Source organism: Aspergillus pseudoviridinutans (assembly GCF_018340605.1).
Source record: "Aspergillus pseudoviridinutans IFM 55266 DNA, scaffold_1, whole genome shotgun sequence".
Classification (NCBI taxonomy): domain Eukaryota; kingdom Fungi; phylum Ascomycota; class Eurotiomycetes; order Eurotiales; family Aspergillaceae; genus Aspergillus; species Aspergillus pseudoviridinutans.
The window spans coordinates 952,081-976,004 of NW_025091281.1; the positions used below are offsets into that span (position 1 = coordinate 952,081).

The 23,924-nt window shown below is 49.2% G+C and overlaps 11 protein-coding genes across 11 annotated transcripts; 4 read left to right on the forward strand and 7 right to left on the reverse strand.

Moving 5' to 3' along the window:
• Nucleotides 1-143: 143 nt before the first annotated feature.
• Nucleotides 144-1,667, reverse strand: Asppvi_000353 (ribonuclease P protein subunit p40; the record flags this gene model as incomplete). Its single annotated transcript, XM_043296662.1, has 7 exons — nt 144-369; nt 433-769; nt 819-965; nt 1,025-1,126; nt 1,178-1,240; nt 1,313-1,457; nt 1,524-1,667. The coding sequence occupies 7 exons, from the start codon at nt 1,665-1,667 to the stop codon at nt 144-146; spliced, it is 1,164 nt and encodes a 387-aa protein (XP_043152597.1).
• A 986-nt stretch (nt 1,668-2,653) lies between these two features.
• Asppvi_000354 (WD repeat-containing protein) lies at nt 2,654-3,979 on the forward strand (the record flags this gene model as incomplete). The annotated part of the gene is made up of 3 exons (XM_043296663.1): nt 2,654-2,769; nt 2,851-3,163; nt 3,281-3,979. 3 exons carry the CDS (start codon nt 2,654-2,656, stop codon nt 3,977-3,979), a joined length of 1,128 nt encoding a protein of 375 aa, XP_043152598.1.
• A 452-nt stretch (nt 3,980-4,431) lies between these two features.
• On the reverse strand, nt 4,432-7,307 carry Asppvi_000355 (putative C6 transcription factor Prf; the record flags this gene model as incomplete). The annotated part of the gene is made up of 6 exons (XM_043296664.1): nt 4,432-5,106; nt 5,202-5,432; nt 5,483-5,974; nt 6,054-6,573; nt 6,627-6,918; nt 7,004-7,307. The coding sequence occupies 6 exons, from the start codon at nt 7,305-7,307 to the stop codon at nt 4,432-4,434; spliced, it is 2,514 nt and encodes an 837-aa protein (XP_043152599.1).
• Nucleotides 7,308-8,297: 990 nt separating this feature from the next.
• On the reverse strand, nt 8,298-9,579 carry Asppvi_000356 (mitochondrial 54S ribosomal protein uL2m; the record flags this gene model as incomplete). The annotated part of the gene is made up of 2 exons (XM_043296665.1): nt 8,298-8,399; nt 8,467-9,579. 2 exons carry the CDS (start codon nt 9,577-9,579, stop codon nt 8,298-8,300), a joined length of 1,215 nt encoding a protein of 404 aa, XP_043152600.1.
• A 1,628-nt stretch (nt 9,580-11,207) lies between these two features.
• Asppvi_000357 (B-type cyclin nimE) lies at nt 11,208-12,933 on the forward strand (the record flags this gene model as incomplete). The annotated part of the gene is made up of 4 exons (XM_043296666.1): nt 11,208-11,216; nt 11,330-12,583; nt 12,640-12,778; nt 12,836-12,933. The coding sequence occupies 4 exons, from the start codon at nt 11,208-11,210 to the stop codon at nt 12,931-12,933; spliced, it is 1,500 nt and encodes a 499-aa protein (XP_043152601.1).
• Nucleotides 12,934-13,945: 1,012 nt separating this feature from the next.
• On the forward strand, nt 13,946-14,722 carry Asppvi_000358 (HIT family protein; the record flags this gene model as incomplete). Its single annotated transcript, XM_043296667.1, has 2 exons — nt 13,946-14,399; nt 14,454-14,722. The coding sequence occupies 2 exons, from the start codon at nt 13,946-13,948 to the stop codon at nt 14,720-14,722; spliced, it is 723 nt and encodes a 240-aa protein (XP_043152602.1).
• A 177-nt stretch (nt 14,723-14,899) lies between these two features.
• Nucleotides 14,900-16,631, reverse strand: Asppvi_000359 (tRNA (guanine-N2-)-methyltransferase; the record flags this gene model as incomplete). Its single annotated transcript, XM_043296668.1, has 5 exons — nt 14,900-14,962; nt 15,021-15,145; nt 15,201-15,406; nt 15,458-16,350; nt 16,518-16,631. 5 exons carry the CDS (start codon nt 16,629-16,631, stop codon nt 14,900-14,902), a joined length of 1,401 nt encoding a protein of 466 aa, XP_043152603.1.
• Nucleotides 16,632-17,178: 547 nt separating this feature from the next.
• On the reverse strand, nt 17,179-18,914 carry Asppvi_000360 (putative histone deacetylase SIR2; the record flags this gene model as incomplete). The annotated part of the gene is made up of 5 exons (XM_043296669.1): nt 17,179-17,361; nt 17,420-17,599; nt 17,657-18,211; nt 18,270-18,580; nt 18,662-18,914. 5 exons carry the CDS (start codon nt 18,912-18,914, stop codon nt 17,179-17,181), a joined length of 1,482 nt encoding a protein of 493 aa, XP_043152604.1.
• A 389-nt stretch (nt 18,915-19,303) lies between these two features.
• On the reverse strand, nt 19,304-20,559 carry Asppvi_000361 (ACL4 family protein; the record flags this gene model as incomplete). The annotated part of the gene is made up of 2 exons (XM_043296670.1): nt 19,304-19,946; nt 20,003-20,559. 2 exons carry the CDS (start codon nt 20,557-20,559, stop codon nt 19,304-19,306), a joined length of 1,200 nt encoding a protein of 399 aa, XP_043152605.1.
• A 418-nt stretch (nt 20,560-20,977) lies between these two features.
• Nucleotides 20,978-21,761, forward strand: Asppvi_000362 (RWD domain-containing protein; the record flags this gene model as incomplete). The annotated part of the gene is made up of 2 exons (XM_043296671.1): nt 20,978-21,044; nt 21,118-21,761. The coding sequence occupies 2 exons, from the start codon at nt 20,978-20,980 to the stop codon at nt 21,759-21,761; spliced, it is 711 nt and encodes a 236-aa protein (XP_043152606.1).
• A 667-nt stretch (nt 21,762-22,428) lies between these two features.
• Nucleotides 22,429-23,414, reverse strand: Asppvi_000363 (LYR motif-containing protein; the record flags this gene model as incomplete). Its single annotated transcript, XM_043296672.1, has 3 exons — nt 22,429-23,061; nt 23,134-23,294; nt 23,366-23,414. 3 exons carry the CDS (start codon nt 23,412-23,414, stop codon nt 22,429-22,431), a joined length of 843 nt encoding a protein of 280 aa, XP_043152607.1.
• Between the last annotated feature and the right edge of the window lie 510 nt (nt 23,415-23,924).

The following is a 23,924-nucleotide window of genomic DNA, read 5'->3' on the forward strand; positions in this document are numbered from 1 at the left end:
GCAGGCTTTCTTTTGGATAATACCACGACCTTGACTTACATGATAGTATAGCTTGAACAATAATGAATGAAATTGCCGTTAAGGCTTGCGCCATTTGTTACGAAAAGAAGGGAAGCTTCTGTGGAATGATAGTCATTGTAGCATTATAAGACTGAGGCTCCCACATATTCCCAGCAAATACAAGTACGACTGGTTTTCGTAGGAGTGTCTGCTCCTCCTTGATTGTCCTGAGTACTGTCAGTGCGTTCGGATTGTGGCAACAACATGACCGTATATCCATCCTTCGCTTCCACAGCTTCCCTTCCCAGTGCACTTGACGAGAGTGCAAACCATGTGGATGCCGGCGAGAATTTTGAGGCTGTCTCACGCCTAGTAGGCAACGAGTCAGCAGAGCCGTTATAGTTCTGGCGAATATGGCAGAAGAGGACTTACAGCACAGTGATGAACAGATCTAAAATCCAGCTCGCGGGGACGAAACCGTGCCATTTCAGGGAGACTAGATTGGTAGATCTGAGAGGTCCGTCATCTGGGACGCTGTAGCGGCTTAGGTATGGGTCGATGTTGTCGTCTTTTGATACCCGCGGAGACCCGAGGGCTACCATTGCCAGCCATTCAGAAAGATTCTCAGAATCCTCTTTCAAGATATGTTCTGAGGATGCTTCCGTGAAGGTTGTCTCGCAGAAAGAGGGAACGATGATGTTGGGGTAGTGGGTACGGGAGACAGCACAGTCGATGATTTGTGGATGATTGCCTTTCAGGGTGGTATCTCCTTGGCTTTTGTCAGTTCTACTATCTTTGTCATGAGATTTAGGTGGTACCTTCGGAGATTCCGTTGGCGCCTGGTGCCAGGTCGTAAAAAAGCCAGGCTACGGAGTGGTCAAGAACGTTTTTGAATGCCCAGACGATTCTGTCAAACCCTTTCTTGCCATGCAGCATAGAAGGCAGCCGCAGATTGATTTCCACAACTAGTGATTCGTTTCATTAGTTTCTGAGTGAGCATGGGATGATGACGGGTCTGACGGACGATATCGCTCTTTGGCATGTTTCCTTCCCCCGCTGCGGATGGGCTTCCCTGTCAGTCCTGTCCGTTCGTAGACCTCCTTGCCGAGCTCTAATTTCAAGATCCCTGAAGCATTGTCAGTTCGGATCTAGTGCGCATCTTCCTAACTGAACGTACCATCTTTGAGCGTGTAGACGTTGTCTGAGCCTGACCGCCCCTCGGATATCATGAGGATATTGCCTGAGTGAGAGGTTAGAACTAACGGAGATCGATTTGCGAAGGGGTCATGAAAGACAAAAAAGAATGGTGTACCGGTCTTGATGTACGTATTGAAGAAGTCTCCTTCAAGCAGTGCAGAAGGAGACATGAACACCCTCGCATATCGAAGCTTTTGGACTTTGGCTTCCAATGAGTCCTTTATGCTTGAATAGACCTCTTCTGGAAATATGACCTCTACCTGTTTCCAACGATTAGTTCACCATCGCTCAGGAGTCCAAAGGAGTTCTTTATTTCTTGAAATTACCGTGTGCACAAATGGATGGTTCACGATGGCCGAAAAGGGTGGCTTTTTTGTCGGTGGCTGCTTAGGGTCGACAAATGTAGGCAATTGCGCTATGGTGGTGAAGCACTTTTCACGCCTGGACGCGTCGTCGTCGAAGTCAAGCATGATAGGATACTCCCAGCCAATAAGTTCAAGATGTACGTTTGAAATCCTATCAGAGTATAGTCCGACTCGATATGAACTCGGAATGGCGCTTTATGCCTGGTATACTTTGAAGATGTGTTGTCGTTACTGCCGTTTGGGTCGGAAAAGTGGGATTTGTAGATAGAGCTTGCGGACCGGACACTTCTTCAGCCCTACAAGGCTGTCCTTTGGAGCATACATATATCCAGACTTAGTCTTTCAATTTATCGTTCTAGGTCTACGCCTTATAGAAAGCTGGATAGTAAAATGATCTCCATTGTCTGAATGGATACGGTATGTCTACTCAGATATTCCTATGCCTGGCAACATCCTTCTAACCAAATTTATGGACAGATATCACTGATTCCCACCAAAGGCCTTCCCGCCTCCTTAAGCAGTCAGAGTATTATTTTGTCGGTGATAGAAACCATCAACGCTTGAACAGAACGATTAGGACATGGCCTCTTGGAGGCAATTCGAGGACAGTTGACTTGGCGAAGACAGGGTAGACTATATAGCGATCTGACCACAAACAGAAATCCTCTTTGAGAGTCGATCATCGAGGTGGCCCCATATGAATCTTATGGAGCAGATGTGATCATCGGCCTCAAGTAATTAATTAATTATTGCATGGATCGCGCTCAACCTCATAAGAGAGGAAGAAGCTTGTTATACATGTTTGTGCCTGAGGCATGCATCCTATCTTTGCCTGATAACAAGTGCAACGGACGCATTATCAGTTGTTCTCCAACTTTCTCATGCGCCCTTACTGAGCAATCCTCTGCAATTGACCTCGCTATCAATATTAGTCCGGTCTCGTATATATTCTGGGCTTCCTCCTGCCACTCGCGAGGGGCAATTCCTAATAGCACGAACCACAGCCCTTCGGGGCATGCATGTGGGTTTTCCACTGCTCTCCGCTGTCGCACGCAGTTCTGCCCGCAGCTCCCTCGCAGCATTAGCAAGCGATGGCTCCTCCACCACGACGAAATCTCCTGCCAAAGGAGCGATTCGCATTCGCATTCGGTAGCCTCAAGACTCAAAGCTATCATGACCCCATTGCGAGGGGTCCCGGGTCCCACACGTGCGTCTTCACCTTTGTTCACTTGGTGACCTCACCTTCAGAACCTCCGAGCTGACCGCGATTGTTGCTTCTCTGCCATAGTATCCGCACAATAGCGTGGAATCCTACCGGGCAGCTCATTGCTACAGGCTCGGCTGATCGAACTCTTCGCATCTGGAACCCCGAGCGCCCAGCAGTCAAATACTCGACCGAACTGCGCGGCCATTCCGCGGGCATCGAGAAAGTGTTATTTAACCCGGTTAGAGACTCCGAGCTGGCGAGTTGCTCGACGGATGGTACCGTCAGGTTTTGGGATGTGCGATCGAAGACGTGTGTAAGCCGTCTCGATGTCGGCGGAGAGGCATTCACAATGTCGTGGTCGGCTGATGGGAGGGTCCTTATGGTGGGAAGAAAGGTGTGTTGAAACAACCACGGATTAGACTTGGGACTTCAGAATCCTTAAACGCGGACTCGGAGCATGAGCCATGAGAAGCGACGTATCGAAGGGGGACTGACTTTTCCCGGATCCCAGGACGACACCCTGATCCCCATTTCGATAGAATCGCCCTCTTCATCATATATTCTGACAGACGGCGTTACCAACCTTCCCCCTACATCTCCGAATTCAAAAGAAGGAACGACAATCTACACCGCACTAGAATCCCATCCACAGCCTGTACAGACCAACGCAACAACCTTCTCCCACCACATCCCCACGCCCACCTCTCCCGACTTGCATCTCTTCGCAACAACAGGCGAAGGCACCGTCAAGATCATGTCGTACCCGTCCTTTGACGTTCTCCACACCCTTCACGCACACACATCCGCATGTCTCTCTATAGCTCTCGCGCCTACAGGCCGGTACCTCGCCGTCGGCGGCAGCGACGCCCTGATCTCGCTCTGGGATACAACGGACTGGATCTGCCGGCGCACAGTCTCGAGTAACAACGGGGGTGCCATCCGCGGCGTAAGCTGGAGCTTTGATGGACGTTTCGTCTGCGGCGCCTGCGACGAGGTAGGCTGCGGCGGGAACGGCCTGGAGATCTTCCATGCCGAAACGGGAGAGAGCGTCTACACAGTTCCTACGGGCGGCAGCAGTGCTTCCGGCATACCTACGGTTGCGTGGCATCCCTCGCGTTACTGGCTTGCGTATTCTACCACGGCTGATGGGCCCGGAAGTGCGGGTGCCGGCGGACTGAAGATCGTCGGCGCGGCTGGTGGAAGCTTATGAGGCTTAGTTGTTATATGCTATGCAGCTTCCTCAGCCTTGCTCGCCGTACTGTAGTATGTACTAGGTTTGGAAGACTGGTTTGGCGGCGAAACTGAACCAGGAGAATGAAATGGGATCTCCGCTCGTGGGATGTGTTGCATTAAGGCTATTTCCAAGTATTGAATCTGGTATGTGCTGATAGAGCATTATACAAAAACACGATACTTCCTCCATAGGTGTCATCATGTTACATTAGGAAAAAATCCAAATAGTCGCATACACCGAAACTCCAAACTTCAAGGCCATTGAAAAAAAAATCGTGACTTGGCCGTTATCAGACACCCGCCCAGTGTAGGGGTATCATGTATATCCAGCAGATGAGTTCAAACACTCAATTCCCAAATCCTTTTTTTTTTTTGAGAAGCTTGCAAATTGGATCAACAATGTTGGCCCTCGAAGGCCGCCTTCTCGGCTTAGCTTTGGTTTCGCCAGGCGTCCCAGTTATTGGAACTGAGGAGTTCTGCCCACTGGGTCTCACTGAGAGAACCCATTGTCGCGGGCGTTATATTGGTATTTTCTCCGTTGGATGTTTGCATAGCAGCAAAATCCCATGATGGAGGAATGGGGAATGGTGGCTCTGGAACAGTAGGATCGAGAGTTGGCATAGCGCCGGTTGAAAAGATATTATCATTGTATGTGAAACCGTCAAACTGCCCAGTATTCGTGGTGCCCGATGGCATATGCACCGACTCACTGTTACCGAGCACATGGCTGGTTGTTTGATTCGAGAAATTCATGGGCGAATGCTGCCGTACCTTTGGCGACGATGTGCTACTAGCACCGACGTAAGATGTGTTCGAGGACGATTTCACGGCTGACGATGTTGAGCCTTCTGATATCGGATTTCCATTGTCGTCGAAACCAGGCGAAAGGTCCATATCTGTCCCTGAGCCTACCGTCTCAGGCCCGGAGCTGAGATTATATGACGGTTCAACGAAAGACTGCGAAACACCAGCCATCGGTGCACCTCCCGAGTTCTGGTCTTGCGCTGGTGTTTGCCTTTGGCGATTTGGAAGTGAAGTAGAGGTCTGGAACTCGTTGTGCATAGGCACCATGGACGTGCATTTTCCGTTCACAAACCCAGGCAACTAAAACAAGGTAACGTTAGCAATTCCAGCCGGACATTGCCCATTGAAAAAAAAAAAAAAAATAAATAAATAAATAATATGGTGTGCGGCCTTACCCTGTTCTCAGTCATTGGACGCCGTATATCGCGGAACGCCGTTCCCTCGATATCAACGTCGAGCTGTACAAGGAACGACTCGGTCATGGGATTCTTGTTCTTCAAAGCATCAAGGGCTGAGAAGAAAAACTGCAAGGATGAACGAGCAGCCGAGTCGTCGGGCCGCGACTGCAGATACTGCACGAAGACCCGAGCGGCGACGTACACACAAAAGGACATGAAGGGATTCATCTATGGCAAATTAGCGCGGTGGCCGCTCAACGAAAAGTGGAGGGACTAACAAGAGTCAAATCTGTATGACTGATCATTTTCATAATGCTTGAAATTTGGTCCGCCGCAACAATACACCTCCGCTTGCTCTCGGTGATAATTTGGTCGGGCATCTTGTTCTTCTCCGCTTTAAAAATGGCAGCTTGATGTAGACAAATAGTCGACGTATGGATAGCCATGTTGCAGAAGACTACATTCGGGTCGGCTATTCCAGCTGGAAGCCGCAGATGACTGGGCATTGTCAACGCGAAATGGAGCAAAATATTGTCAAGAGACCTGTGCCTTTTCCAATACTCGCCATTTAGATCGTGGTCGTTATCTTTCGGATCAGGGCGATGGAGGTGGTTAAGATTGCGACCGAACATGCCTGACAGCAGTACAACACTTGCGAGAGATGACAAAGTCGCGATTCCATCCCCTTGCATAACGCTGCTGAGACGTAGAGTACGCTCAGGCTTGCTCTTAACAAATGATGCTTCACTGGCGGGTAAATTTGTCATGACCTATCGCCAACGGTCAGCAACTGCTATCAACCAGGGTGTAGCATGTTAGGTGCCGTGGGCAACTGGGTACAAGACTGACATCTTTTTCATCAATTATGACAGGCCATCCGGTTCCGGCACTAGCGTAGCGATCAATGCAGAATGCCACCCAGAAGGTTCTTCGTCGCTCTTCTTTTTCTGTCCAGTCTCTTGCGGGTGGTAAAGATTGCTTCACTTCGGGGCCCAACCCATCTAGCCGATGCAGGCCCATCATGAGCGCCAGTCGCGTAGCTTTACCGCTACTAAGCCAGGCTCGCGGGAAATACATCATTTTGAACTCGTATGTGCTGATCAGGATCCAAGTTTGGCAATGTGCCAGAGAAACTATGCTCTCCCCGAAGCCTTTCATTTCATCCAATTCAGCGTATTTGCGCGCCCGCCGATAAAAAAGGGCATGCAGGTTTGAGTATTTCTCACTCACCGCGGCTGCATGGCACCAGGTCATATACTGTAGACACACAGCGGGACGTATGTTGTAGGCTAAGTTCATGGCTGCTAGATGTCTCGGACGATGCAAGATGGGTAGCGAAGGATGCACTTTGTCGAAATAGATTTGGTTCCTGTCAACACATGAGATATTGATTTGGAGATGTGAGAAATGATATAGGCGTACAATTCATCGATAACATCCTGAGTTGGCAACGGTTCCTCGAGTCCCAGACCCAACATATCCCAACCGAAGTTACCCCCAGTATTGAGTCCTGGCGGTAGGTATGCCTGAGATAAAGCTTGTTGCTCGGCTATTGCCTGCGGAGGTGACAGAGAAGTGCTCAGATCGGTTGCGAGTAAGGGAACGTCCGGTAAGCTCGTCATCTCATTTTCATTCGATACTGGAATATGGTTATGATTTTCTTGAGTCTGGGCTGCACTCGGCTCCTGGGTTTTTAGCAGATTTTCAACCTGGGCTTCACGAAGACTAATATTAGCAATATGCAGGGTGCAGAGTCTCCAGTTCAGAGACAGCGCCGAAAGGGAAAGGGTATCACGTACCAAGGCGAGCTTCCAGCTGCTTCACATAACCTCGCTTTGGACCACTCTTTTTGCGAACCTCATCGTAAGCACATTCATGACCTAATCGAGAGCAAGTCCCGCAGCTCGGCCTCTTCCCGTCGCATCTCAGCTTCCGTCGCCGACAGACGACACATGCGATGCGCTTGGTACGAGGAAGATGGAGGTTATCCGCGTCGCCATGGTCGGTGGATGCTGATGGTGGGTCATGATTTGTCGGTGTAGGCCGTAACTGAGAAGAAGAGGAGGTAACGCTTAGGAAATTCTCGCCGAAGAGATCTGCCATGGCCTGGTAGTAGAGTTTTGTAGAAAAGGTATCGCTAAAGGAAATTCGCTGGCTCTCGGGACTATGCGACTCGACAAAGGCGCAAGAACGGAGGTTTCACGACCTCAATGATGAAGTACGAAAAGACATACCAATGCAGCATTGGAAGGCTTGAAAGGGAGTTGGAAAAGAAGAATCAGGAGAGAAGGGTCATGCTCGGGTCGAGAACAGGCAGTAGGAAGATTCGTTGACGTTGATCATTTTAGGTTGGCGACGGGCTGACAGCGCCACGATTGTTCCCCAATCTGGAACTGGTGATCACCCCGCGTCCTCAAAAAAGCCAGCCTCAAAGCACTTGTAACGGTCTAAAGTTTTGGAAGAGCCCTATGTGCCTAAGAATATAATTGGACATGTCTGTTACCAACCTAAATGAAATACGGGTCATATCGCATTGAGTATTTTTTTGGAGTCTAGATACGACAAGTTGTCCCTGAGAGTGGTAGTCCCGTTATCAGTAGATGCCACCGTCAGCCATCTGATTTCGTAATCTAGGTCGGTGTCTAAATGATGGCCTCAGGGCTAATTTGGGTTTGAAATTCTCTGAACATGCTGTTCGATAAGACAACTGGGATATGAAGAGGAGGCCTTTTTCCCCCCAGGTGATCATGTGTGTCCCGACCGTAGACCAGACAGCCATGGCGACGCATGGAAATACAATCTATCAACCATAAAAGCGAAGGAATAATCACAAGAATCTTGAAAGATATCGAAGACAGCATGCCTGGCGCCCAAATCGAGTCAAAATATGATACAGTGTGAGCGGAGGACCCATCCTCCGCAGTTAGACATGAAAATATTCGAGGAATACAATGAGGAACTGAAGGAAGCAAGGACATGTCACAATGCTAGATCAGTGACACACAGCCCTTGCACACGTTTCCCCCAATGGTCAAACAGTCCCCCGATGCAATAAAGGGGAGAAGAAACGTCAACGCAGACGAAAAGGGAAGCTCAGTTGTAGCCTCTGCGACGCTTGCCCTGGTTGCGGACTCTTGGGACCACCACAGCCTTGTTGATCTTCCACTTGGGCCGTGTTTTGTAGCCGGATTTGGCCTGGACAAGATGTCAGTAAATGAACGATCATAAAAGCATTAGGTCCTGTGATTTCGCATGTACATACCGGTAGACCCCAAGGACTCTTTGGATCGACGTTACCCTTCGACTTACCACGCCCACCACCGTGAGGGTGATCCATAGCGTTCATGGCGAGACCACGGACTGTAGGACGGATATTCAACCAGCGTGACCGACCCGCCTTACCGAGCTGCCGATACTGATGGTTAGGATTGCTGGCCACTCCAACCGTTGCGCAGCAGTCCTTGTGAATAAGTCGAACTTCACCACTTTGGAGACGAATGGTGACATGTTGAGCGATACGTTCTTGCTTCTGCTTCTCGCGCTGGGAGAGGGGCTTCTGGACTTCCGTTCCATCCTCCTGGGTTTCGACCTCGTTGGCCCGGGTTTTAGTATCGCTGCCCTTCGAGATGACAGTTGCGTAGGTGCCCGCGCTCCGGCACAGCTGACCCCCCTTGCCAGGACGAAGTCCAACGTTGAATATCAAAGTACCTACGGGAATCATGTGCAAGGGCAAGCAATTTCCTCTCCAAGCGGTCCTGGCAGCGAGAACACCAGGATCAACGGTACCTCCCATACTCTTCCAAAGATCCTCCGGAATACCAGACATATAACTCTGAACAACGTCGCCAGCTCTCATACCTTCCGCAGCCAGGATGTAGCTCAGCTTCTGGGTTTCCTGGCTGCGCACGAGCGCGATATGGGCACTTCGCCCAGGGTCGTGTTCGATGCGTTCTACTAGATGTGGCCCCGGAGCAGTTCGTGCAAAGTCGACAATCCGAATGCGGCGTTTGTGACCACCACCACGGTGCCGAACAGTGACCCTACCCGTGTTGTTTCGACCACCCTTGCCCTGACCTCGTTTGGGGAATGTCAACTTGTGCACCGGACGTCCCTTCCACAGATGGTCATTGACTGGCCTTCGCAAATGTCTGATACCGGGAGTCCGCGGCTTGTACGATCGAAGGAGAACGCCAGCGTCATCACGGGTTGGTGGAGGGGCAAAGGCGATGCTTGGATCGAAGGTTGAGCTGGATGAGTCTTCGACCGGGGGCTTCTCTTGCTCGTGGATGGCTGTTGCATATGCTCGGGATGATACTGAAGACAGGCATCTGAAGGGTAGGCGAAGACCCGTCAGGACAAACCGAGGTTGAAGCATGATGTCAAGTTGTATCTCGATTGATCGGAAATATTCCAGGCGCTGCCGGAGGTGCGAGATTCGGAGTGCGCGATTTGAGGAGCAAGTAAGCAATCAATGGCAGAGCATACCCCCTCAATGCTGAACGATAAAATCAGAGATAAGATCCAGACACCCTCTCAACGATGACAACACTCCTTCGCCAATGGGAGTGTCGTCGTGATCTTCTTGTGCTCCGGAAAATGTCTTCGGCTTTCTGGTGCGGATGTGGCTCGCGAGAGATCACCTGACTTGCTGCACGGCCACCGCATGCCAATTGTGGCACAGCAGGGGGAGATCACGGGACTGCGCGACACGGCAACACGTCGAATGCAAGGTTCAGAGGTTCAGCCGGTTGCTGGGCAACAACATATTGTTTTGCTGGTCGGGCGCGCGCTGCATCACGTTTGATGCCCGCGATGGCGTCTGTTCTGACTTCCTGCCTGGGGACAAACTTTCAGGCATCGATACTGATTCGACAGAGAGCCTCCACCACTGTAAATAATCGTTCTGTCGATGACGATATCTATACGGAGATTTCCGTACCTTGCTTTGCTTCCTGCCTGTCACCTTGAATGCATTCTGTATCTACGTGTAGAGAGCAGTCACTGTATGAATCTATTGGAAGTAGTAGCTAAGCTATTTGAGAAGAGATATTGAATATGCCCTATAAGTTGGAGCACTTTTCAAAGAATAATTAGTGAGTCGAGCTGGTAGCCCTGTAGTAGGTACCGGAGATTTTCGATACTTCTTCTGGTCCATCTAGTGAAGATCCATAAGGTACAATACCTTAGTACCTATTACCTTACCATCTGGGAGACTGCCTTTTATTACCGTCACCACCCCTTTCCGTCCATCTTTTACTTTGGCTCTCTGCAGTGTCTCATGAGGTGTCTCGTATTTTCCTTTTATCAGATGCCATTCTTCGCTCATAAACTATATTAATTGAGCCAAGTATCTCATATCTCATACTTCATACGGGGTTTATCAAGATCAGCTCTTCCATCTTCTACGCGGTATCTACATCATACAACTTGGTGGTTGTGCTGTGGGGCAGCTTTGCCAGCGTAGTTTGTTTCCACGCTAAGCGTAGGGCCAAACATCGCCTTTGCCCTGTCAACTTTACCAACCTTCTTTACACCACCCCAGCAGTACTGCTTCTTCAAGACAGTGAATAGGATCTCAAAAACACACAATCATCGGTTCTTCGCGTGTCGTCTCTAGCCATCGAGACATTTTATGAAAATCTGCTCGCTGACACGAAGTTCTACTTGTTTTGCGCGCCCGAATAGGACGTGATTGAGACCTCAAAAGGTTCTGTCAACAACATCATTGGACCCATATATGCGATTATTTTTGACGACTCTGCAACAAAATTCTCTTCCTATAAGTAGGAATTCTCCTTCAAGTTGCATTGCTGGTCATTGAACGTATTTCCACGCGTGGTACGTGCAATCTGAGCCTTGGCTCTCAGGTATTTTATCCCCACCGGGGTGATCTCCTGGAATGCTGACTGGAGAGCTTCTGCAGGTCGACAATAGCTACAGTATATCTCCTTTCTTTTTCCTTCGCTTTCCTACGTACTTCTTCTCTCTCATCTCTTCAGCATCATGCCTCCGGTAAGTTCTACCCATGAGAGACACGCGTAATGTTTCTATCTATCACCTTTCGAATGCCATTGCGCTCTTTGGTTTGATGATTGCAATTGTATTCTGACTGATCTTGTAACCAGGCCCGAGGTCTTCGTACACGAGGTACAATGAACGAAAATGACGAGAACGGGCCGTCGACGCGTCTGACACGAGCAAAGGCCGCTGCTCTGTCAGCAGGAGATGTTCCAACAACCACCGCGGCTGCTAAAAAACCTCTTCAGACCAAAAAGGCCGCCACCAACTCGACGACCACGGGAACACAAAGAAGACGCGCTGCCCTTGGAGATGTCAGCAATGTTACAAAAACGGAAGATGGCGAGGCCAAGGAAACGAAGAAATCAGCGTCTGGCAAGGTCGGCTTGACGTCGAAAGCTACCATGCAGACTGGTGGTGTTCAGAAGCTGAGCAAGAACAACTCATCACGTACGGCCTTGGGCGCCAAAGATAACAACGCGAAGAAGCCTGCGGTTGAGGGAAAGCGTCCTGGAAGTGGTTCTGGTACCGGCAGCACACAAATGAAACGGACGTCCAGCCAGAAATCGGTGCAGGGGAAAACCCTGCAGACCGACGAACCGCCGCGCAAGAAGGTCGAAGTCGAGAAGAAGGTCAACGAGAGAAAGACAGCCATGGAGAAAGTTTCCACAGTGAAAGAAGATCCTGTGATTGCCGCTGAGCCTGAAGTCGCCAAGAAGCCTGAGGACGCAGTCGACGACTTGGACACTGAAGATTTGGACGATCCTCTGATGGCCGCTGAATATGTGGTGGAGATCTTTGACTACTTGAGAGACCTGGAGTTGGAGACATTACCCAACCCTCACTACATTGATCACCAACCAGACCTTGAGTGGAAGATGCGTGGCATTCTTGTCGACTGGCTGATTGAAGTTCACACACGCTTCCGTCTCCTCCCCGAGACGCTTTTCCTCGCTGTGAACATCATCGACCGTTTCCTTTCTGCTGAAGTCGTCGCACTTGATCGCCTTCAATTGGTCGGGGTTGCCGCCATGTTCATTGCTTCCAAGTATGAGGAAGTTCTTTCACCCCATGTGGCCAACTTCAGTCACGTCGCAGACGAGACATTCACAGACAAGGAGATTCTCGATGCCGAACGCCACATCCTAGCCACTCTCGAGTACAACATGAGCTATCCTAACCCCATGAACTTCCTCCGTCGTATTTCGAAGGCAGACAATTATGACATCCAGACTCGTACCCTCGGCAAGTACCTCATGGAAATTAGCCTTTTGGACCATCGTTTCATGTGCTATCCTCAAAGTCACGTCGCCGCAGCCGCGATGTATCTCGCTCGGTTGATCCTGGAACGTGGGGCTTGGGTAAGGACCTTCGCACTTGCGAGGCAGAGTGACTTTGAAAAGCTAATTCAAACCAGGATGCCACCCTAGCGCACTATGCTGGCTATACCGAGGAAGAGATCGACCCTGTTTTCCGATTGATGATCGACTACCTTCACCGTCCTGTATGTCACGAAGCGTTCTTCAAGAAATATGCAAGCAAAAAGTTCCTCAAGGGTAAGCTCTCCAGGATCATACCGTCAAAATTCAATAGCAGCTAATCAGTCTGTCTAGCCTCCATCCTTACCCGGCAGTGGGCCAAGAAATACCATCACATGTACATTGATAGCGCACTCACGGAACCGTACAACTTCATCAAAGAAAGTGAATAGGCGCGCATCGATGTTGTGCTAGCATGCTGATCATGGCCTCGATATGCCACATAACTCCGTGTTAGAGCAACGGATTCAATTCAACTTATATGTCGGCATTTGTTTGTTTGTGATGGTAAAAGGGCACCTCTTGCATACGGTTATGACGGCATTTCTGTTTTCCAGTTTGCGTACGTTGGCATTATCCGCTTCTCTCGGGGGTGTCTGGCGCATCGTCTGTTCAAGTTCTTTAAGCTTTTTTTGGTTTCGGCACTGTCTTCGGGGTTGTTTCGCACAAGCTTTGATTGATACCTTCTACAAATTCTTCTTCTTGCCCGCCTATGGGTATCACAACTGTTGAAAGCTTCAGGGTTGGAAATGTATTTCCATTTGACTTAATTTTTGGTTCGATCACGTCTGGTCTTCCGTATGTGCCGAATTTTCCTCGTACGCAGCTGACTTCACGGGTCAATGACGCTTCAATGCCGCTGTAGTTTAAAGACGAGAATCCGGGTTGTCAAGGTCCTGTCGAGATATACGGATAAGCAAAGAACCGCAGCTATCAGTAGTCGAAATTAAAGTATAATTTGAATTCGAACAATTCTGCAAAGCTTTGCCTTGGTTAAGTTTCTATTAAAATTCTCGAGTAGTTCTCACAGCTAGAGGTCCAAAATGTGGTAGAGCGACACCACAAAACTGTATAGAATGGTAGGTAGGTGTGAAAATTAAAGCCGAGGCCCCGAGTGAGGAGTATCACTTTCACCCCAGCCACTTTGAATTCATCAGGTCAGAATCACAACTCATCCAGAACGATCGAATAGTTGAAGTCACAAGCTTCCTGATACATTGGCTCAGAATATATAGCTTTTAAGCTTGTAGTGATACACTGTTTTGAGGTCAATCGTCCCCTCAATTCGCCCAGGCAGATGGGCCTCTGCTTCAGACTACCAAGCGCTCGCAACCATACTTGGACCTCATTGATGCTCTCATCAACAGAGACCCAATCCAGGCTCTATTGAGACAGAATAACAAGATGGCTGTACCGCCGCCATCAACGTCATGCCCCTTCTGCCGCATCGCCGAAGCATATCCTCCCATCCCGCCATCGATGTTTCATCCTCGCCAGAAACAGGATGGCGCACAAGAATCAGGCATCATCCCCACAGATACGGCACAAGAAACACATGCGCACCTTGTACTTTCGACTCCACATGTCCTGGCCTTCTTGGATATCATGCCGTTGACAAGGGGCCATGTTCTCGTCGTCACGAGAGACCACTACGAGAAGTTGAAGGACATGGGCGTTGAAGTCAGCAGAGAGGTCAGTATACCCTCGAGCCCTCCGCTCAGGCTACAAGAGCAAATTCTAAAGAATCCGGCCGCGCAGATTGGCCAGTGGCTCCCTATCATCTCGCGGGTCGTGATGAGAACTGTCTTTGGCACGGAGCCTGAATCAGAGTGGAGTTGGAACGTGGTGCAGAATAATGGTTCGTCATCTACCCACTTTCGCTGGTTAGGACTCTCACTCAAGCATCGAACAGGCATCAGGGCCGCACAGCAGGTGCCTCATGTGCATTTCCATGTCATTCCCAGGCCGCCGTTGGATCCTGCGCCTACGGCAGCCAAAATGAGTTTCGTCATGTTTGGTCGGGGGCAGAGGGATGAACTGGATGATGAGGAGGGAGAGACGTTAGCCAAGGCGCTGAGAGAAGAGCTGGCGAGGGAAGTTCGCCGAGTGGAAGAGAAAGAAGGCATTGATTTGAATATGGCGGCTACGGATGTGCGTTATCGGACAAAGGGGAGGCTGTGAGGGTGCAGCCTTATGCTACTGTTCGTTATATCTGTGCTGATGTATGATACCTACGTCGCATTCTATCTTGTGATACTCTCAAACGGGACTTGAAGTTGGCTCCTATGAGGGGTATTATAATCTGTTAAGTGACAATGATTGTGAGCTGCCTTCATATTTCTACACAAGCTTTTTATTTCATCGAGATACATCGCTTTCTGTGCCGGATTTAGACTTGGAGTTGGGGTTTTTCATGAAATACTGAACCTCTGTTAGTCATATACTCTCTGCAGATATAGAAAAATAGACAATGACTGACCTTTCTCCTGAAGGCATTAAGCTCATCGGCATACATCCCCTCTGCATCAGCTTTCCTTCGTCCCACAGAGACGTCTGAGGTCTCTCCTTCCGGGAGTCTGCGGTAGGTGATGAGGCGGCGGGACCCTAAGACGCCAAATCAGACATGGTGCTATTGCACTGCGTTCTTTACATGACTTACAATTGTTGAACGGCTGTACAGAGACACACACAACCTCCAAGTTTGGATGCATCGGGATGGCCAATTCCCCTTCCTCGTCGCTGGATGTCGGCATCCACATAGCCAGCCGTCCATTTGTAACTAAGGTTCGCGAGGCGAAGTGGAGGATGTCATTTTGCATGGCCTCAAATCCATAAGGTTTCTTCGGCGCAATGTAGTCCGGCCGCCTGAAGATGCATAAGCAACCATGGATCGATACGTCCTTGATGGGAACTTACAGATGCGCTGGAACCCCATCGACCAAGACCTCTTCCTTCCCACGGCCATCGCGAGTACCCAAAACTCGAAGCCCTTCACGGACACCGTAAGGAGGATCACAAATGATGCCGTCTAGGAACTGACTGGAGCGGAGAGGCGTATTTGTCAGATCGGAAGTAAAGACATCCACGAATCTGCTTTGAGTGCCATATTGCTGGAAATTCGACAGTACTCCCATCGGTTTACCCTTCCCCATCTCTTTACCACGAAAGCTACGTCCATCAATGTCCGAGCCGAGAGTCAGGGCGCCGAAGTGAGCAGCAGCAACGCAGAAGCTTCCAGTTCCCACAAATGGATCAAAGAACAGCTTTCCGGGCGCTGCATGAGCCATATTAGCCGTGACTAAGCTCAACTCAGCGTCCATCGATGTGGTGCTGATATACCGACGCTTCTTAAGGTCGTACTTGTTGATGACCTCCCGGCTACTATTAGCAACCCAGCGTCCGAAAAAGATCTTCTGCGGAGTTTGTAATTCAGCCAGTTGTGTTGTACTTGATGAGGTCGTCGTCTTTGACATTGCAACGTCTGGTATGTACTCCTCCAGCACCCAGAAATCCTCATCTGGGTTCTTCATCCGAATGGGACCCTGGAAGTCAAGATAGGCGAACGACTGGATAATGTCTCGTTTCTCTTCATTACTTCGCTTTCCCGCAAAGCTCTCGATGGTAAACCGGAATGATACCTCCTTGTAGTCGTTCCAGCGATGCTGGGTCCGCCTGCGGACGTCGCAATGAACTTCTTCATAGTTGGTGCCTTGGGCCCAGAGCTCGAAGATATCCTTCGCTAGGATGCTACGAGCAATAAGTGCGCGTGCAGCTTCCTCATTTGCTAACTTGACAATGCAATATGGTGACTGCTCTTTCGGTCAGCCGTGCATGTAATAATATATCGATATATTTTTGTCGAATGATGGAGGCGCGGGGAACAAAAAAAAATCCAACCTGAACCCCCTCCAAGATCATTACGATCCGACATGGAAGGTGAACCGCGGTCAGGGAAAAATGTAAGAAGAGCACCTACAAATTCGTTGTAAGAAATAATCTCAAGGTCGACTTCAGCCAAAGCTGCCAGTGCTTGGATCTCCGGCCGTCGAAAACTTTCGTGCACTTGAGCGAAGCGGATCAAGTATTCCATTGCGATGGGACCAGGCCAGGATGCGGCCTTTGGTTCTGAATAGACGAGGATAGGACAATGAATTACTCCTAAGTATGCATGAGCGGGTAAGGATGAATCTAGTCCAGCCTTAGCTGTATGGTGCGTCAAATGGTGCTTGCTTCCACTATGATGACTTTTGTTCGATTCTTCTACTTTTGCCGCGAAACGGAACCTGCTACTATCGGTCCAACCCACACTGCAGGGAATGGGCAGAAAAATGAGGACAATACGCTACAACTCGTCTCGGTGCCAAAATCATCTTAATTACTAGAAAATAACTTCCATGACCTTAAGGACTCTATTCTTGGTGAGGGGTTCGCTTCTTGCCAGCTCCAGCTCTTATGTCCGTGTAAAACAGTGAAATAAATGACAAACAAATCCTCTACTGAAGTTGACCTTCAGTATAACCTTGTATAACCTCTGACAGACGACACTGCAAGATGCGAATATTAGAATAAACCCATAGACCTGCGCCCATCCCCAAACCGATAGACAGTAACGAAATAACCATGATAAGACTCCGCCGCTATGCGCCCACAACCTTAAATACATGTCGTGAATCATATCCTTCAACACGAGTAATCTCAACCTTCTCATCGGGGGGTATCATGTCATGTTTCAAGTCCCAACCGGCCCGACGAGACAATTCGGAGACTACAACATCGCAATCACCCAGGAGGTCAATATCGAAGCACGTATGCGTCACAGGCTACACAATCGGTCAGTTCCAAGGCGAGAAATGTCCATGGGATTGGAGCGTAACGTACAGTACGAGAGATGTAGATCTGAGGGACATGGCGTGGGAGAACACCCGGCACTTCAGCCACAGGTGCTACTTTCAGAGATGTACCAATCACGATTACCAAGTCCACTTTATCGCGGTCATGATGAAGCAGACGACGGCCAAACTCATCGGGCAAGTCCTCGCCAAAGAATGTAATGTCAGGCTAGACAACAATTAGCTGTCAGTTGCCATTAGGACCTCAATGATTGTTGACGCTAACCTTCATAACGCCAGGAGTGGGAATCTCGTAATCTTCCTCCTCCGAACTGTCCTCGCCATCCTTCTTCCTGTTCTTCTGCGTTCCGTTGGACAGCCGTTTGCGTTTGAGCCCCTGCGGCTTCAAAGAATCGTCTTCGAGCCTCTCTTTGCAAGCCATGCATTCGGGAACAATGCCTCTTTTGATGTCGTCGAAAATCTCTTCGCCTTTCACTTTGTGACGACACTTGACGCACGTAGCTGTCGCAAAAGAGCCATGACATTGCAGAATTTTCTCCGGCAGAATACCTGCGTTGGCCTCGATATTGTCGATGTTTTGAGTATAATTGGTCAATAGTTTCCCTTGATCCTGAAGGAGCTTGATGAACGCATGAGTGGGAGAGAATTTCTTCTCCGTGGGCAATATATCTTTCGCGATTGAAAAAAAAATATTTGGATCCTCACGGAACACATGAATATCAAAAACCTCCTGAGGGTCACTTAGCCCCAGGTGTTCTAGCTGAGCATAGAGTCCGGTATCTTTCGAGCGAAAATCGGGGATTCCAAGGCTCGTGGAGATCTTGCGAAGATTGTCAGTACCAAATTAGCCAAACAAGCATCTGGATCTGAAAACCTACACCTGCGCCAGTCAACACAATGATATTCTTGGATTCCTTGAGCAACCGGACGGCATCGTCAATTGTATTGTATTGAGGAAGCTTCGGCCGCCTTGAGAATTCGCGCGAAATCCCGATCGCAAGAAGAGGGTGATATGCTTCATCCGGGGCCCCTTCCAGGAAAGCTGGAGGCATAATTCCAAACGCAGTACATAGCTTCTTCGCGGTGACTGTATCACGAGCTATCGTTTCCTCAACGAAGGCAGCCTTTCCGATTTCATGTAGTCGTTCGCGATAAGCTATGGCTTCTTCCAGTGTGCAAGCACCCGGCACTGATCAAGATCATGGTTAGCGGAAAGACGCTACTGAAGGGAGTGGCATGTATAAGCCAGGCGCATAAGGAAGGATCTTACCGCCATCGCGAAGTTGCTCATCCTTCAGTACTTGAATCGCATCTTCGTACAGGGACTCAGCTTCCCAGTCCTCCCCAGAGTCATCGCTGTCAGTCTCATACTCGGAATGGGATGTCTCGCCCACCACAGCAGCCTTGTCTTCGGCCTTGATGGTCCCTCCCGTCTCCACGGCTGCCATATCAACGGCTTCCACTTCGACCACCGGATCCTTCAAGGACGCGCTCTCCCCGCCGGGCACTGATATTACGTCCATCCTGAATAAAGATTGGACACTGCCAGCTGCCTCTATGAGGGACCTTCACTCACATTGAGCTTTTTGCCACTCAAAGTCGATCGCTGGGATAAATTTGGTTCTGGGTATCTCTGGGTAAAGCGGTCGGAGTGGACTTAATCCGATTCCGACTCCTATATTGAGTGACAAGTCAGGGATCATTGATATAGCAAGCAGTTGAGACTGGCGTTTACTGGTCCAAGGCTGGTCCACAGCAGGCTTGGGTAGTCGTCGAATAATCACTGCGATTTCTATGGAAACCTCCTTTGTTAATGGAGACAAATCCAGCTGGCTTCTGTGCATTAATATAATCATCTCTATTGGTATCATGACAGATATTCATCAAACATATATGACTTGGGTAACTTTTATCAATCCGCCATCTCGTGGTCTTCATCTGACTCGCCCTCAATCTCTTCTTCCCAATCCCCTTCTTCCCCTTCGGCATCCTCTGCGTTGCTGTCATCTTCCATATCCTCGCCTATTTCTTTGTTCATCTCTTCAACCAGCTCAAGAGCATGCTCCTTGAGTCTTTCATCTTCATACTGGACCAGGTCGTAGAGGGTCAAACTCTGTTTCAACCACTCGCGACTGGCCACAAGGGAGGCTAGTCGCTGTGACTCGGGCGATGCTTCTGCTTCTGCGTCCTTTGGCGCCTCTCGCTTCTCCGCGAGAAGATAAAGACACCAACCACCCAGGTACCATGCTTCCACGCTCTGGTCATCTTCCAGAATCAAACGTTCCAAGACTTCGAGGGCTTCCAATTCCATTGTAACCTCCATGAGTAGACGCGCAAGACTGACTCGAGTTGCAAACTCCGGAACCCTTGGATCTTCAGGAGGCAAGTCTTTCCATAGCTCAAGACTTCGGGAGAGTGCAGCTCGGGCATCATCTTGTCGTAACTGGGATATCCTGATGGATGCTAGTGTCTGGAGGACTTCAGGCGCTTGAGGATCAACCAAGAGAGCTTCCGTTATGAGAGATTCGCACTGGTTTTCGGCATCTTCTTCCCAACTGGAGGCTGTCAGATTATTCCAAGAATGAATATGTTTGGGTAAAATGCTACTCACGAGAGATCTGTCATATAGATTTCAGCTACTCCGCAGAGTGCGTTCGCCATCTTCTTCTTCTTTTCTGCCAACTCTGCAGCAGCCTGAGGGTCCTGCTTTTCCTCCAGCTGCTGGATGATTGTTCTTAGAGCCGAAACACCTTTCTCGAACCACTGAACACTGTCCTTCCCTCCAGCTTCGCTCAATTGAGCCAGCCATAAAAACTTCTCAGCACCACCCCCATCGGGCTCGGGTATTGTGCCATTCGGGTCGAGCTCCACCGCACGTAAAAAGCATTCTCTTGCAGCATTGATATCCCCGAGTTCGACATAAATCTCGCCAATAGTGTTCAGGGCTGATAGTTGACTGGGAGAATTGGCGGGCGCAGAACTGAAAGCCTGCTGAGCTGCTGCAAGCGCTGCGTCTGCTTGTCCCGTTTGAAGTAAGACGACCGCTTGCTCAAGGAGTGTCGCAGGATCCTCGTTCATTTTCTGTTTGGATACTGAACCGCCAGCTCGGAGAACGGACTTTTCGTGAGACTTCGAAGCCTTCTTCTTGTGAGGTCTAGATTTGCCCATGGTATCTTACTGGGCTGGTATGTCTTGAACGTACTGTAGAATTCGTCGCGAATAGAAGAGGTCGGTTTCAAATTGTATAGATTATCATAACAAGTATCCAACAGCGTGGGCTCTGTCGAGTTTGTATTCCAGATAGGCGGAGTAGCATTGAAATTATTCCCTTTTTTGGATGAAATAATTTTGGACGTTTCTTATCTGTTTGCCTGGTTTGCATGCGGGACCGCAAGATCGTCTATGGGCATTCCTGTGCACTCCAGGCTTGAGAATAGCTGTCAAATGAATATAGTTTAAGTCTTTGGGGTCAGGGCTCTTGTACTAATTCGGACGTCTGAGTGTCTGCACTACTGTCCTTACAGTGCATCTGTGTGCGAAAACCTACTCGCAATACCCCACCAACCACTAGCACATTTGAAGCAGAATGGGCCGCGAAGAGCAGGTCGAGGAGCGCGAGGTGCTCGACTCTATTTTTCCCGAAGAGATTACAGGTTGGACTTCAGCTGTCTTGATTCGCAGTTGCGATCTTGAATGCAGTCAGCTGCTGATGGTGAATTGACACAGATATTTCCGACACCGCATACCGGATATCCATTAATTTAGAGACGCCCGAAAATGACGTCCGAGATGAGGAAGAAACTGAGCAGCCAGTCCTGATTCTTCAGGTATCATATCCGCCAGAATACCCCGACGTTGCCCCGGACCTTGACATCTCGACCCCTCCAAACGCACCCAAGCACCCTCTGCTAGACATCCAGGAAGATCGTGATCGACTCCTTGAAGCCTTGCAGTCAACTATTGAGGAAAACTTGGGAATGGCTATGGTCTTCACTCTGGTCAGCACTTTGAAAGATAGTGCCGAACTACTCATGGCTGAACGGGCGAACGCTGTCCAGGCCCTCAAGGAGATGGAAGCTGCGAAGGCAGAAGAGGAGGAGAATCGGAAATTCCAGGGTACAGCGGTGACTCCTGAAACATTTTTAGAGTGGCGGGAGAGGTTTAGAAAAGAAATGGAGGAAAGGGAGCAGAGGGAGCGCGAGGAGAAAGAGGCGGACGAAAAGAGGCCAAAGAAGACACTGGCCAAAGAAGAGAAGAAGCTTACTGGCAAGGAATTATGGGAGAGAGGTCTGGCAGGGAAAGCTGACTATGATGAGGACGATGAGGATGCTATTCCAGTCGCTGTTGAGAAGATGAAAATTACTGCATGAAGAAGTGCTTTGTCTTAACAGAGTGCTGGTATATCTGGATTGATTTTGCTCCAGCATTCACCTGTACATAACTGGATCTAACATTAAATACAATTGCTGCGAGTAGCGCTGGACACCGAGAAGAATCACGCATGAGATATCCTCACCGATGACTTTGTAGATGGCTGAAGTATTCCACCTACAGACACCGTGTAATCCGTATAATTCGTACCATGTCCTAATTGAGCTAATCTCGCTGTCCCCAAGGACGAAAGGGTATGATTCCGGGATAGACTGGCTGATCAAAACTATCCCATTTAGATGCTTGCTCATACCGCAAGCTGCAACAGGAGTAGAGCTGGTTGTCCCTAAGTCTCTCTAAGGATTGACCACCCAATTTTCACGTTCGAAACACTTGAGGGTGACGTACTAACGCCCGCATCAAGTATTACGGGGATGAAATCGTGGGCCCACGGTTACCCCTCAGCATCATAGTCATTTCGATGCTGTTGGAATTCTCGCATAAGTGAGCTGCTCGGCAACAAACTGTCAGCTGTGCTCACTGCAGCTGAACGAGACGGCAATCTCTCGGATAGTAGGATAAGGTTATGGAGCCTCGCAGAGCGCAAACTTCACAATATAAAGCGTGGCCTTTAAGAAAGGAAGACCGCCTTTCTGATACAACCCTTCATCTTTGGGTGGACCTCTGTGTTTCTTCTTCCGCAGCCAATTTGCGTTCCGCAAGGACAACTTGCCACATCGCCTCGGCAAGCTCCTTATTCTTTAAATCTGACTCCTTTAGCTGCGTGTTCACCTCGGTCAAAGCTTTCCTGATTTCAGCAGCCCATGTCTCTGTCTCTGGCCGACCAAGAGTCAACTGATCCCACTCATCCTCGTCCTTGGCGAATAGTATTTCAACACCGAGCTTTTCCCGGCGCTCTATCCGACGCCAGCGCTTATCGAGTTTTGTCCGAATAACTCCGCTCAAATTCTTGGGCTGAGGCTTCTTGATGCGCAGGAAAGGGATTCCCCGTGCGCTGACGAGCACAGGGACCCGGCGTCTTCCATTCACCATGGCTCGGGGCCGGGAAAGGATAGAAGTGGCGTCCGGATGCCTTCGTGCAGTCATTTCTTGAAAGCGCCTCGATTCTTCTTTCTTGAGTTCTCTCTTGGATAAAGGCCTTGGTTGAACCGTGCTAGCTAATGCTTTTTGGAACTCAGTGCTCTGTTTTTTAATCGATTGACTCTCCCAAACTAGTGTCGCAATACGGTGGCGGTCATGTTCATTGCCCTGAGACGCTGAATGTAGTAAGTCGAGAGCCTGGCAGATTGAACGGATAGTGTATTAGTGGTAATGTCACGGAAGACGACACTGAGTGACTGAGAGCCGTACCTCATATCCAGCTTTCAGGGCATTGACAGTCTGTGACGGACTTTGAAGATTCTTGTACTTATGGAACTTTTGCTGGATTAGCGACTTGGATGGCTGGAGCCCAGGTACTGCACCTGGCAATTTGCTGCACTGGCGGAGGAGTGCTCGATACAGCGCCAGACCTAGAGACGACTGGTTAGCATTTGCCAAATATGCTCTAAATAATAAAGAAATCTTCTAATATGGTACTCACAAGCATATCGATGCGTCCCGGAAGATTTTGGGACGATAAGTCGATGCATAGCTTGATCAATAACTAATAATGATTTGCTATTCATTTAATCTCAAGAACATGTGATTATGAAACAAGATACCTCTATAATGATGTCGGTTGAGATCACGTGATGGCATTGAGCTATATAGGTATGCTTGACGTCCGGATGTTGTTCAGAAACATATTCGGAAGATCCCTTTCATCTATCAGTGTACTTTCACCTATTAACCAGCCATCTTGTCTGGGAGCCCTCGTTACGCTCTCAATCGCATTTGCCCCCTGATGTCTGACATTCGGAAGCATGTCTGGTCCCATTGTCTAGGTCTATATAGGTTGGACGCAAATAACCCCCGACTGAAATATTAAATATGAAGCCACATTACTCTCATAGTCGCTGTTACCAGGTTAGAGTCAGATATAAACTCTGGCACGTTTCGCATTTTGATTGCCTGAAAAATGGGCTTCTAACGAAACCACGCCAATACCTGCTGATATGCATAGACTGTACACGCTCTAGAACTCAATGTGGTAAGGAGAG